The sequence below is a fragment of the Varanus komodoensis genome, unplaced genomic scaffold, assembly GCF_004798865.1.
Source record: "Varanus komodoensis strain SLA01 unplaced genomic scaffold, ASM479886v1 scaffold28, whole genome shotgun sequence".
Lineage (NCBI taxonomy): Eukaryota > Metazoa > Chordata > Lepidosauria > Squamata > Varanidae > Varanus > Varanus komodoensis.
The window spans coordinates 1,842,279-1,855,488 of NW_025335727.1; the positions used below are offsets into that span (position 1 = coordinate 1,842,279).

The 13,210-nt window shown below is 48.2% G+C and overlaps 1 protein-coding gene across 1 annotated transcript; it reads left to right on the top strand.

Annotated features, from left to right (window-relative positions):
• The first annotated feature begins 1,067 nt into the window (after positions 1-1,067).
• On the top strand, positions 1,068-10,403 carry AHSG (alpha 2-HS glycoprotein). Its single transcript, XM_044434643.1, has 7 exons — positions 1,068-1,350; positions 2,522-2,632; positions 3,986-4,070; positions 4,990-5,153; positions 7,001-7,108; positions 7,820-7,918; positions 9,471-10,403. Exons 1-7 carry the CDS (start codon positions 1,141-1,143, stop codon positions 9,711-9,713), a joined length of 1,020 nt encoding a protein of 339 aa, XP_044290578.1. The 5' UTR covers positions 1,068-1,140; the 3' UTR covers positions 9,714-10,403.
• The last annotated feature ends 2,807 nt before the right edge of the window (positions 10,404-13,210 follow it).

Here is a 13,210-nt window from a genome sequence, read left to right on the forward strand (position 1 = left end):
GAAGGTATCCAGTTCATGACCAAAGATACACTCTCTCCATTTTTTTAACAAAGAACCCAAAGTGGCTTACAGCATTCACCTCCTCCTGCTTATCCCCTCAACAACAACCCTGTGAGATAGGTTGGGCTGAGACCCTAGTCCAAAGTCACCCAGGTGGCTACATGGCTGAGTGAGGACTAGAACCCAGATCACCTGAATCCCAGTCCTGCGCTCTTACATTGCTGTAAGTATCTGCAACAAAAGAAAGCTATGTTATTTATTCATAATCTTCTTGGCTGAATTAATTTCCTCAGTTTGCTGAAGTACAGTGCAAGATCCACTGTGTGTACAGCCAAAAAAGGTCCCTGTACTCCAAGTTTTTCAGTGTACCTGTGTATAGGTGCAACTTTATGTACACATATAGGAAGGATATTTGGTGACAATGGGTTTTCAGGGACCCCTGCACTGCAAGAGCTTCTTGCCTCCTGCAAGTTGACCACCTAAGTCCACAGGCCTCTAATTTCACTCACACATCAAAAGCATGGGACTATGTTAAATGCTGTCTGGAAATATAGCGTGTTTACCAAATAATCACACGTAACTCCATTTTACACGTGGAGATTTCTGGATTGAGCCTTTTCTCCTTTGCAGAAAGTATAATTACATACTTTGGTACTATGTGTAATTATTGCAATGTGTACAGAGCATTTCTTCAGCAGTTACAGGCTTGTATAAAACCAGCAAGTGATTTCATGGCTAAGACGATATTTAAACAGAAGTCTTCCAGGTTTACAGCTCACAGTGAGTTTGTATATGATTTACCGTATAATTTAGTACAGGGATAATGCAATATTTCCTTTTAGTGCAGGTATATACATGGGGATGTGCCAGGAATATGGTTCGTGCAAGAATGTTGCCCTGGAGATCTTTTTAGCATACTTTGCAATTTTGCTCTTGTCAAATAAAACTTTGACTTCATGTTCCCACATATTTACTTTTCCCTTTAGCTTGTTTGCAGGCACTTTCTGGGACAAAGATTCACGTATGCAAATGGCTGTGCTGTTGCGCCTTACATAAAGGGGAGCTCTCGGGCCTGTCTGTCCATCCATCCATCCGCCCGCCCAGCAGAACTTCCCTCCGAGCTCTTCTGTGCCCAGAGCCATGAGATCCCTGCAAGCTTTGGTGCTCCTGGGCCTGACCCTGGGGTGCGTCGCCCATGCAGTGGTTCTGTCTCAAGCAAGGCTTCCGGACTGTGACTCCGACGAGGCTGAACAAGCGGCCACCGTAGCACTGTATCATATCAACCACAATGCTGTGCATGGATATAAGCACGCCCTTAACCAGATCGACAATATCAGGGTGCTTCCCCGGGTAAGTGCCTCGTCAAAGGGTACATGGAAGCAAGGGGCTCTCATTTGCAGCATCGCACCTGGAGAATCACAGTAGTGAAGTCAAGCGGTGGACTTGCCAGTCTTCCAGGGGCCATGCTCTAGATGGCAAGGTTTAGGTCCCCATTTGCTCCAAGAAGTGGTGAGCCTGCCCTGCTGGGTTTGGGGTCCCCCGGTCCTGGCCCCAACTCAGAAATGCATCATAGGCAGGTTCTCGACTGTGCAACGCCGAGACTTTGCAGCACCAAAGGTTTCTTTCTCCCACCTCCCACTGTGGAAGCCATGGGTTTGTCCATCGAAGAATGATACAAACAGCTGGGGTTCACTGTGCAATCCAGGAGCTGTTCTTACTCAGTAAGGAATGCAAACATCCTTTTTCCAGCTCATGGTCCTTATATCATTTTCCAGGAATAAACTTAACAATTTTTGCCACTTGAGGGGAAAAAATGCGAAGGCAGGAAAGGATGAAGATGGACCAGGAATAGTTCCTGGGCTAACTAACTTTTGGTTGTTGTTGTTGTTGTTCAGAAGCACACAGGTTCCTGTCTTCAGGCTTCCCGTCATGACTCGTTATGTGTTCTTGTTCAGAAAGGTCTTAAGCATAGAAACAAAAGCAAATTTCTAAATCATTAGGAAGAACAGGGTTGATCAAGTGGGAGCAAATTGAGAAATGAAATTAATGGGATAATTCTGATGAATGTTTTGCACACTAATGGTTCCATTTTTACTCACCTGTAGCACTATTACAGTACCAGTTCCACATGTCGGGCAAGTATTGGTTTGGTGCCATTGCACATATCCTGAACCAAACCTGCAGCCCCTCCTGAACAAGGGGAATCAGATGGGGATTCAATGTATTTGTTTGCACCCAAAAGTGGGTTCTACAGAGCTCAAAATAAAAACTGCAATGGACCATAAACCTCAGCTTCTTGACAAGAAAGAAGTGTCAAAGCTACTGGAAGCATTCTGCAGCATTTCCTGTTCTGCATTGGATTTTGTGCGTCAGTTACTAGAGAAAATTCAAGTCTGATGTGTGGTTAAAGTCATGTGCTGATTAAAACAAACAAACAAAACAAGATACAGTCATGCAAGAAAAACCAATACATGAAGAAAATCGTCTCTAATCGTCTTATCTCATTTTTTTTCCTTCCCAGAGACCCTTTGGAGAGCTAATCTTACTTGAGTTGAAATTAGTGGAGACAGAATGCCATGTCGTGAGCCCAGTGCCTGCTGAAAACTGTACAGTAAGGGCACTGCAAAGTCACGTGAGTGTCTGCCCTTTTGCTTAACCATGCAGAGAATTCAGATTGCCTGGATCCAGAGAATTTCTTCACCAGCACCCTGAGAATGGGCTTGCTTCATTCCTGTATGGACTCAATAGTTGAACAATGCCCACCGGTTATTCTGATTTTTATTTGCACAGTGCTGATGCCCACACGGGATCTGTTGGCAGCTAAGGGATAATCCATTTGATCCCAAATAGCTTTGTCCTGCTTGCAGCAGTACGGGGGCAAAGGTCCAAGGAGTCAGTCAGGTCAGGTCCCAAAGGCAAGGTTGGGGTTGGCCTCAGTCTCTGAGAGGAGCCCACTCCTCTGATTTGTTTCGGGGACACAAGCAGCTCCTCCAGGGTGTGTGTGGTGGAGCTGCAGTGCAGAGGCGGCCAAGACCCCTGATGAAGGCCGTGGGAGCCACCTTGCTGCCTTCAGCCAGAGGCTTCCCAAGCCTGCAAGGATCCCAACAACCAGCAGGCACTAAGGCAGGGCTGTGGCCCTCCATGTGCAGCCTTCTAATGGCCAACAGCCCTGGCAACCTGGCCAAGGACCAGGGATGATAGGAGTGGATGTCCATGAACCTCTGGGAGGCTGCCAGTTCCTCACCCATGCTCTTTCAGAATGAGGTCCAATTCCAGCCCCAGTATGACCCTCTGGGGGTTCCCAGAGGGCCACATCTCCTGCCTCCCCCCCACCTCCTCCCCCCACCCACCCACCAGTTGTTGGCATTTTCTTAGCTTTTGTACAGTGGCTTTCCCCTTCGCAAGAATCACAGCAGCTGCTTCACCAAGCTCGACTGAGGGGAACCCCCAGGGGGGCTTTAGGGGTGTTCCAGCAGGAGGAAAGGGAGGAGCCCAACATTGCCAAGGTTCCGTGTTCCCTGGTAGCATCTCAGCAACCTTCCCTCCTGCTCCAAACCTCCATCCGTTGACAGCAGACATCAGCCATTTCACTGTCCTGCCGAGCAAAGAAGCATGGGGGCGACCTGAGCCTCCCTGTGCCCCCCACTCTGCTCATTGGCTGTAACTCTTCAAGTTTGGGGGCGGATGGGCAAACCCCTAGGATTGCGCACCAATGTAAAGAAGCCTCATAGCCTCCTAGCTGGCTCACCTAGAGGCATTTCTTGCCCATCGCCGGTGCCCAGGCGAACGACAACGGACTAGCCCAGCCAGAGATGTTGGTCCTTGCTGCTCTCCCCGTCTGTGTCCACCTCAGCATCCATCTCTCCCCAAAAGGGGCTGTAAATTCCTAGCTGGGTGCTGTCCGACTGGGCTTAGCTTCCCTTCGTTCTGCAAGTGCATCCTAGCCTGCCTTGCCACCTCGGATTCTCTTCGTTTCCACATCCAGGCTGTCGAAGCCGACTGCGACGTCAGAATGCTCAGAGTTCAGGACGACTACAAAGTGACTGCTGTCAAATGCCATTCATCTCCAGGTAATCCATTTGGCTGTTGCGGGGTTCCCAGCTGTGCTGAGGGACTGAGAGAGCCAATAGCTGGCCATTTGCTTGTGCTTGGCCCAGTGTGGTCCTATTTTCTTTGCCTTTCGCTTCCATTTTACGAGTGGGAGCTGCTAGCACTGATGTTCTTCCATGTTTAACTTCCTTCTCAGGGTCCCTGGCAGCTAAATCTCTGTAGCCAAGCTACGTGCTACATTGCACGCAGCAGGAAATTGGGGTGGGTGGGTTAGAACAGCAGCAGGGTTACAATCCTGGCACATGGGATGCAGGGAGAACACAAAGTCTTTCCTGAAATGCCCAAGTCCCAAAGGAAATCACACATGTGAGGAGGAGGAGGAGTAGCAGCTGAACTGAAGGCCTGACAGGGATCCCAGTGAGTCATCCAGGCCAACCCCCAACCTCATGAGAATATTTTCTTGGAGCCAGGCTGATTTTCCTGGCTGGTCTTCCCGCTTGGATCCTAGAAGTACTACTCAGTGGCCCCCATGGCCCAAGCAGCCTTCCCCTGTGCTGCTGTAGTGCCTGGATGCATTTGAAGTATTTGGCATGCTTTTAAAAATGCCATTTAAACTTTATTTTCCTCCATTATGACTGTGGGTTGGATCCAGGATCTGCCTTCCACAATGGGAAGAGCCCCTCCACCCAATTTTTGGAGTTCTCCACTCTCCAAGATGGACCTCCTAGAAATCCACTTTCACGAGCACCTTTGATCCAGCAGAAATCTGGAGTCAACCACATGCACTCACGCTCCAACATCTGAAGCAATCAGATGCATGCTTCCACCGCACCCTTTTGCCTGTGGCTCTTTCTGGCTGTTGCCTCTAACGGAAACCACACTTTAAGAAGGCAACCTTCTCTCTTTCTTCCCCCTCTTTCGCTGCTTTTCCTTCTATAGACTCAGTTGAAGACCTTGCAAAAATATGTCCCGACTGTCCTGTCCTGGCACCACTGAGCAATCCTGACATAGTTGCTACGGCTGAGAAAGCCCTCGCAGATTTCAATGCTGGCAACGCTCCAGTCTTCTACAAGCTTCTTGAGATTTCACGCGGGATGTTCGTGGTAAGTCCCGCAGCACCGCCTTGCCCGGCTCGGCATTCTGCTTGCTGGTGCGGCCCGGAGAGAGCAGTGCAGGGCCGGGCGTGGGTGGCCCTGGAGCCCAAAACACCCCATAAGGCACCAGGAAGATGGGCAGGAGTGTCTGCACGAAGGGGCGAGAGATCCCACCCAAGACAGCTGGGCAGTACCAGGGTGGGAAAGAGTGCCGAGCGAGCCTTCTCCAACATTTCCAAGATAAGTTTATTGTAGGACTCCAATAAAAGTCCTACAAAGCTCTCAGGGTTATGATGAGGCATTACAGGAATGCTGTAGTGGCCTACTTAAAGCAACTGTGCTGTGTTTGTGCAGTGCAGTTTTTTCCCTCTTGTTCCTAGGTCAGTGGGGGTTTTAATCGAACAAAGTCTTCTGGGAGTTCATGATTCTTCTTAGAAATATAGCAGTAGAGATGGAAGCAGCCAGAGGGTCATCAGGACCAACCCTGTGCTCAGTGCAAGACTCCAAGTTAAACAATCATTCTCAGATGGCTGTCCATCTATCATCAACGCCTCGAGCATGGGAGAGCCCACCCCCTCCTTGTAAGGGTCATGGGTTCCATTGCCATACTGCTCTAGCTGGCAGGAATTTCTTCCTGATGTTCAGCCAGAACCTGGCTTGCTAAAACTTGAGCCAGTGTTCTTCTGTGTTCTTGAGTAGGGGTGTATGAGGAACCTGCATTGGGAGTGGGAGTCTGTTGGCTTCCTGGTCTCTGGCCTTGCTTTCCGGCAGCTGTGAATCCGACTTGGCCCTCAGCGTGCCAAGCATCCACCTGCTGGGCGTCAAGCTCATGGGAACACCCCGCAAGCAGCATTCCTCTAGTGCACGTGTGGCTTGAGACTTTGTTTGAGCAGCATAGGCTGCAGAGGAAGGATGCAGGTTGCATAACCAGAATTCCTCCTCCCACTGGAGGTCCAACAAACAGAAAAGGGACAGGTTCCAGGAAGATCGCCGCAACCCTATTCTTGAGTATTTAGGGCAGCTCTATATTCAGGATTCAGGAAGCCTGTGTAGGCTTCCAAATGGCATGCAGTGTAGTGAATCCGGCTTGGGGGTGCGATGTTGGCCTGGGGAAAATCTGGGCTCCCCAGATTCTGTCCTGCATTCTCTCCGTCCTAAATCTACTCCTCATGGAGTGTTAATATGGCCTTACAGGAGGCATTGAGTGCAAACAAGTCCATGAAGCTGGCTTGCACACCTGCTGCCTGTACACCTGCTGTGCAAGCAGAATTCTGCTCCTGCACATGTGGCCTGCGGGCTTTGTGTATCTTGCCTACTTAGGAAGTACTCTGCACAAAGAATTTCTTTGCACACACTGCACAAAGAAGCCGCTAGTGAGCCTGAGTGTTTAACCGGCCATCCCTTGGCACCTGCTCACCCTACTCCTAACCTCCTGTGCCAGGAGTGGAAGAGACCGGTCTCTCTCAGAGATGCCACCATCCCTTCCAGATGCACGCAGCACCCCCCTCTCTTTTTAGGAGTCCTGTAAGTTGCTCTGAGTACCTTGTCAAAGAAGAGAAGGGGCAGCCCCATACCTGAGAAGCAGGGCATATGCATAAGAGGACAGGTTCGGTGCCCAGCAGGTCTGTGACGCGGGCCCCAGAACTCTGTCTGAGGCCATACAGCACTGATACTGAGCAAGATGGCCCAAAGTTCTGCAAATCAGGATAAGACCCTCTTAGGGATGAGAGGGGGCACAGATATCCCTGGGAAACAGAGGGCTCCGGCATCGCATGCTGCCCTTTGTATAACTCACTCTGCTCAGTGCTGCGGTTTCCCCCACAAGAATGGCTAATAATTCTTTGCTGTCTTCCCAGCCTATGCCTCACTCTATCTACACGGAGTTTGCAATTGCTGCCACCAACTGCACATTCGAGCAAGGTCTGGCCCATCAGGACTGCTACGTGCAGACCGGCAAGGACTCGGTAAGTGGGCACCGCTGGGCCATCCCAAGGAATTGTTTGGGGCCAAAGGCAGCTTGCTGGCTCTTTCATTTAAAGGGCTCCCGTGCCTTTAACTTGGTGACCGATAAATCCACCACCACCATTGGTGGGCCAGGAGATGCCCAGGTCAGGGCTAGCACCTTCTCTGCCTCATTGCTGGAAGGACAAGCCAGGGTTCCTCATTGACACATAAAGCTAGCAAAACTAAACCATGGATGGAAGGTCCTCCATGGGTCATTCAATAGCTCTCACTTGTAGGAGAATCCAGAATGTACTATTTGGACTATTTTGATGTGCCAGCTAGGCTGGTTAGTCCTTCCTAAGCTGGTCTTGTCTGCCTCTTAAATGCAGCGCATGATTTTATCATTTCCCAGTTTGCTGCTTAGCCAACCTCTAGGGGAAGGAATAGAATGAGAAAGATTCCTGAAGAAGTATACGAGAAGTTTTCATCAGGGTAGTGAATCAGAACCTCCATGTTCAGCAACAGTGCACCTCTGGATACTAGTTGCTGGGGAGACACAGTGAGGGAAGGTCATGGCCTTCATCCTCTGCTTGCCCATTTCTTGGCATTGTAGAGCTGGCCAAGATGGACTAGATGGATGTTCACTCTGGTCCAACAGAAGATGGGAGTGAGGGGTATCCTGTATCCTTTCTTCATGTGTATTCATTGCTCCCTTCCTCTTCTTCTTTCAGAGTTTTGGGTTCTGCAAAGCAACTATTTACCAGAAAGGAAAAGGTTCTGCCCCTTTAGACGAGAATGACATGGTGCAGTGTGACATCTTTGAACATGAGGTACGAACTTCTTTTCCAAAAATGATGCCATCCTTTCTTCCTTCCCCATCCATTTACACGACAAGTTCCTGCCCCCATGTTCATTGGGAAGGGTTTAAAGAGAGGGGCAAGGAGGGTAGTGCAGAGACCCCAAAGACAGAGGCAGAACCTCTCATCCTCTCGCATCAGATCTTGCATCTCCCAGGCTTCCGCTGCTTCTCTGTGTGGCTGGTCACAGGGGCGCTTTGGCAAATGCTTGGCTCTGAGTGGCTGGGAATGAGCGATGCTCCAGTTCCACCACTCCCAACTGCTCAAGCATAAAATTGCCCACACTGCATCTTCACATGAAGAAGCTCCATCCATCAGCCAAAGAGCAGAACTCTTGGTTTCATGCCTGTATCTTGATGAATTTTTCCCCCACCCACCCTCCAACAATTTCCCAGACTGTTTGAAAGACTGCACTGGCAAGTCTCCTCGGCCTCCGTTGTCTGAGCTGCCCACCCTCACTTAAATGTAAGGGGGACCATTAACAGAGCAACAGAAGAAGAACATTAAACAGGCGCTTTTTGACATGCAGACGTGATGACCAAAGCAGTTTCTGCTAGTGTGGCTGCTTCCCCACAGCTGTTAAAACTTACCGTGGTCTTGCCACCTCTGGCACCTCGCCACCTCGGTGCTTGGAGTTTCTTGGGCATCCAAGTTCTTTCTTTAGTTCTGCCAGGTTGGAGTGGGGCAGAACACGGTGTCCTTTGGCTGAGCTCTGCCGCCATGCTTTTCGCAAGTTGCTTTGCCACCCTTCCTCTTCTCCCATGACCAAATATTCCTGTTTTCAAATGGCAGTGCCTGTAGCAGAGAGGGTCCTTGGGGACAATGAGGGAGCGACACTGCAGGGCCTTTGTCAATTGGCACATGCCAAATTGTGCGCTTTTTTGTCCAGTGGTCTTGAGCCCAGACTTTTTTAGTACCTAGCACTGCCCCAAGCCCAGGAACGTAGCTGCCCATCTCCTGTGAAGATGCCACACCATCCGCCCCTGCACTGCTCTCACCCGCCAAAGGCTTCCCCTCCAGTGTCAAGCCCAGGCTCTGCACTGGCCTGGAACTCCCAGCCGGAAAGCCCGTGTGGCATTGCTTGTGGTGATCCTGTTCACTGAAGTTCCTTTGAGCAGTGGTGATATTTTAATGAAGAATGGTTGCCGCTGTTTAAAGTCGGCATGGTTTAATTCCGTTTGAGTCACGCCTTATCTTTTTTGGAGAAAGCAGTCTTTGGAGAATTTTTAATAACAGCAACAATAGTCAGGCATGTTGGCTGGGGAGGTGCTGGGTGTCATTAGCCTTCTTTCTTCTGCCTATACAAGCATGGAATTGCACCCTAATAGTTTATAGTTCGGCAGGGTCACTGTCCACTTAGGCAGTTGCAGCCCATAAAGAGGCACTGTCCTTGAACTCTTCTGCCAAATAACTCTGCCGGTTTTTTAGATGCCACTGGCTCTTTACTGTTTTCAGTAATAATACTGGCATTGCATTCTGCGTCAAGGGCCCAAGCAGACTTGATGTGTATGGCTTTCTTTTCTAGGATACAGCTTTCCAGGCCCATCAACAGGATCATCACTTAAAGGAAAACATGCCTTCTCCTGGCATTGGCCGCACTGTTCTTGATCTCGCACATTCCCACAATGACACATGGGCCTCGCACGAGTCCCATTCTGCTGAAATCTTACCAGCTGCCCCAGTGGTCAAAAGAGCAGTCCAGGCAGAAGTGCAAGGGAAGATTAAACTCCAGGTGTGTCCTGGAAGGTTGAGGCATTTCCATGTGTAGGACAGTCCAGGGCTAAGAGCAAATGAAGCCATGGAACCACGCAATTCATAAAATCCGTTTTATATTTTCCAAAGCCTGAACTCAAACTCTTGAATCCAAGAAAAGATTGCCCTGATAAGTTCCAGAAAATAGCAATAGCCTGCAAAATTTGCTTTCTGTGATAAGACAGGCTGTGTATATTTGTTCCTTTGCTCTGTGTGAGTGCAGAAGCTGGTGCTTGCCACAGATTTAGAATCTACCAGCTCCTCTGTCATCTTAAGTTCCTGAAGATGCAAGTTTCTTGCTCCTGTGATTGGAGACAACCAAGAGAAAGGCAGAGAGACAGTATCTGGAGACATCACTAGAGTAAGACAAGAGTAGACCAGGGAGACCCTGTCCTATGTATTGGTTGTTTTCCCACTCCTTGGGTAGCAAAATCAGAATGAATTGCACAAATTATATCCTAATTCACACAGCATGCCATTTGGGTAACAAACACATAACAGCTTGATGAAGAGTCTGGTGGGGAAAATGTGGTAAGGGAGAAATATACACAACATTGGATGGAATTGACCAGAAAGACTTATCAGATGTGTTCTCTAAGATTGACCAAAAAAGTTCCAAAGTGCTATGTCAAGTTACAGAGCAATACATTCTGACACTAGGGACAACCAAAAGATGGTGCTTCAAAAATAAAACATTAAATTGAAATCCTTCTTGTGGTTTTTGTTTTTCCTCTGGTTATGTAACAAGGTGTTAAAAAGGCTGAAGCATCTCTTGGTGTGCTTGGGGTTTCAGGCGATTCTTCTGACCCAATGCCTTTGCCTGTAGAGAGGTTCAGTATCCCTTCCAATTCTCTGAGGCATGGCTATTAAATGTTAGCACCCTTGCACACAAGGCATTTATTGTGCATTTGTGGTCCTTCATTTACAGTAGCTTGTGGATGCTTCACAAAGCATCATCATCTTTTCTCATTCTTTGCAAGTGTGTGGAAGTTCAAATGAATCCTCAGATACAAAGATATGCTTTTGCATGTCCCTTGATATAAAATCTGGCAGCAGTACCCTTATTCCTCTCCACTCAAAGGGGATAGAACTTTTTGCCCAACTCCATATGCCTGGCAAAGGAGACAGAGTCAGGAGCTCCATTATTTGGCCATTTTCTTGCAGAGCAACCCATGCACACCAGAGGTTATTTGATACAAAGTATTGTTGGAGTAGCTCTCATAAAAGTTATATGTTCTATACATTAAAATATGGAAAGCCTCACCTGTCCTCTCCCCCTCCCCATCTGCAGGGTTTTTCCTTTCTAATTCCTTCTCAGGGAAAAGGAAAAACAGCCCCAAGCATGCAAACAATCTGCTCATTCTCAGGCAAGCGTCTCGCAGAAACAGCATTAAAACAATGCTGCAAGCTGATGTAGGGGCAGCTGCGCTTCCTTTGCAATGTAAAAATACCTAGTCAGCTCATGCTTTGTCTTAAGGAATTTTGTATCTCTGATAGCAAAAAACACAATGTTTTAAATCTTTTAGATTTTATACCATTTTGATTACTGTAATTCCTGATTGTTTTATTTGTTATCTATTACTCAAGCCTTCAATTGGTTGTGATGTTTTTCCTGATGCCTGTAATGATTTCTCAGTGTTTCTGTATTATGTTCTTGCATTTCCCCATTGTCCTTGCCTTTTCACCCATTCAGAATCTCATAACTGCCCTGAAACTGTGCACGTGAACCACAACTTATAAAGAACTCTGTCTATGCTCTGGAAGCTCATAGTCAGTTTGGTATACTGGCTACCCAATAGCACTGCTGGTTTTTTTCTCTATTGGGGGAGGGTACCTGGGTGTTCTGCCAATAAACTGCTGAGACTGAGCATAGCATCTTCCTGTGAATCCAAATGTACATTCTCTTGATTCTGCTAATCGAGATTTCCTGAGAGTTTTGATTTGATTTGTTTTTCTTGGTTATACATTATTTTATTATATTGTGATATTGCTTGTTTTATAAAAGTTTTAAATAAATAAATAACCCCATGCATTCCACTACAAACAGTGATGAAGGGACGCGGCTGTCTGCATGGGACACAACCTGGCGTGTCACAAAACTGGTCTACTTGTGTCAAATTGCTCAGCCCAAAATGACCACAGGGGAAACTGATTTTTCCTCCCTGTTGAACAAGAAGCTGTTTGTCTCCTTGGAATGCAGAGTAAGACTGAAAGGCAACACGAATGTTTCCTGGATGCTGTGTGTGTGCCATGTGGGAGTGAGGCTGAGCCTCGTTCTTGCTGAAGCCCCAGCAGGGGACGCCCAAGCCCTTTGAGAAGGTCTGGCAGGCAGGGGTCTCCCTTTGAGTGCATGCTCCCCAAGACAGTGTGGTATGGTGGCCTTGTGGAGAGTATGAGGCAGTGAATTTGGCTGGGATGCTCCCTGATTGCTGAGGTGCTTGGTGTGTGGGATTAATGCAAAACACCACACTGGTAAGCTACACACGCCATCAGTCCTTAAGCACATCTTACTCTTTTGCATTTGGGAAAATGAGGGGAGGAGGTTGGAATAAAAGTTGGAAGATTATAAACCAGGGTGCATAAACTTTTCAATGCTAAGCGCTGCATTGGTTGTTGGGCAGGGTGGCCTGGGCCGCAGTGTGCTGCCTATACACTCACACATTCATAGACCACTAGCATGCAAGAACCAGTGTGGTGTAGTGGTTAGGAGCATGGGAATGGGACACCAACAAACTGGGTTCCAGTCCCCAATTAGCCATGGAGCTCACTGGGTGACTTTGGACCAGTCACTCACTCTTGGCCTAGCCTACCTCACAGGGTAGTTGTTGTGAGGATAAGATGGAGAGGAGAAGAATTGTGTAACCCAGCTTGAGTTCTTTGGAAGGAAAAAAAAGGTGGAATATAAATGGTATAAAGAAGCAAATAATTACAACTGAAACAAACCCAGCCAGTACTCCAGAAAAACCCTGTTGGAACATCCCTGGAAGTGGGTCAGAGCCCTTCAAGTGCAGCTCACTGGGGACACTGAAGCAATGAGTGACGGAGCTACCATGGAAGAATCACAGAGCCCATTCCCAGAGCAGTTCACCTTCTTTGTGCCCCCTCTTTTGGGGTCTGGAGCACTGTCACACAGGGCCACCTGTGGTCCCTGAGCCATGCTCTTTTGCAAGCCCACAATAAACTATCCACTAGAATGATGCCAAAGTTTTGGCTAAGCATTTTTCTTTAAAAAAGGGGCAGAGGAGGTTGGAGAAATAACAGGGTGGCTGGCCGGCCAGCCATCTCCTCCCACCTAACAGTGACTTCTAATGCGGTGGCCAGATGTCCTCTACTGCAGAGAGAGTCTATTTCAAAGCATCCTCTGTCTGAAGCCCAGAAGAACCACCAGAAGAGATGGCATCTATAGTTAACAACTGGGCACCTGTCTGACCCTGTTCAGAGGTCACTTGCTCTCCATTCCAGTGAGGAAATTTGCATTTCTATTGTAACTATTTCACACCCCTACAAAGTGAT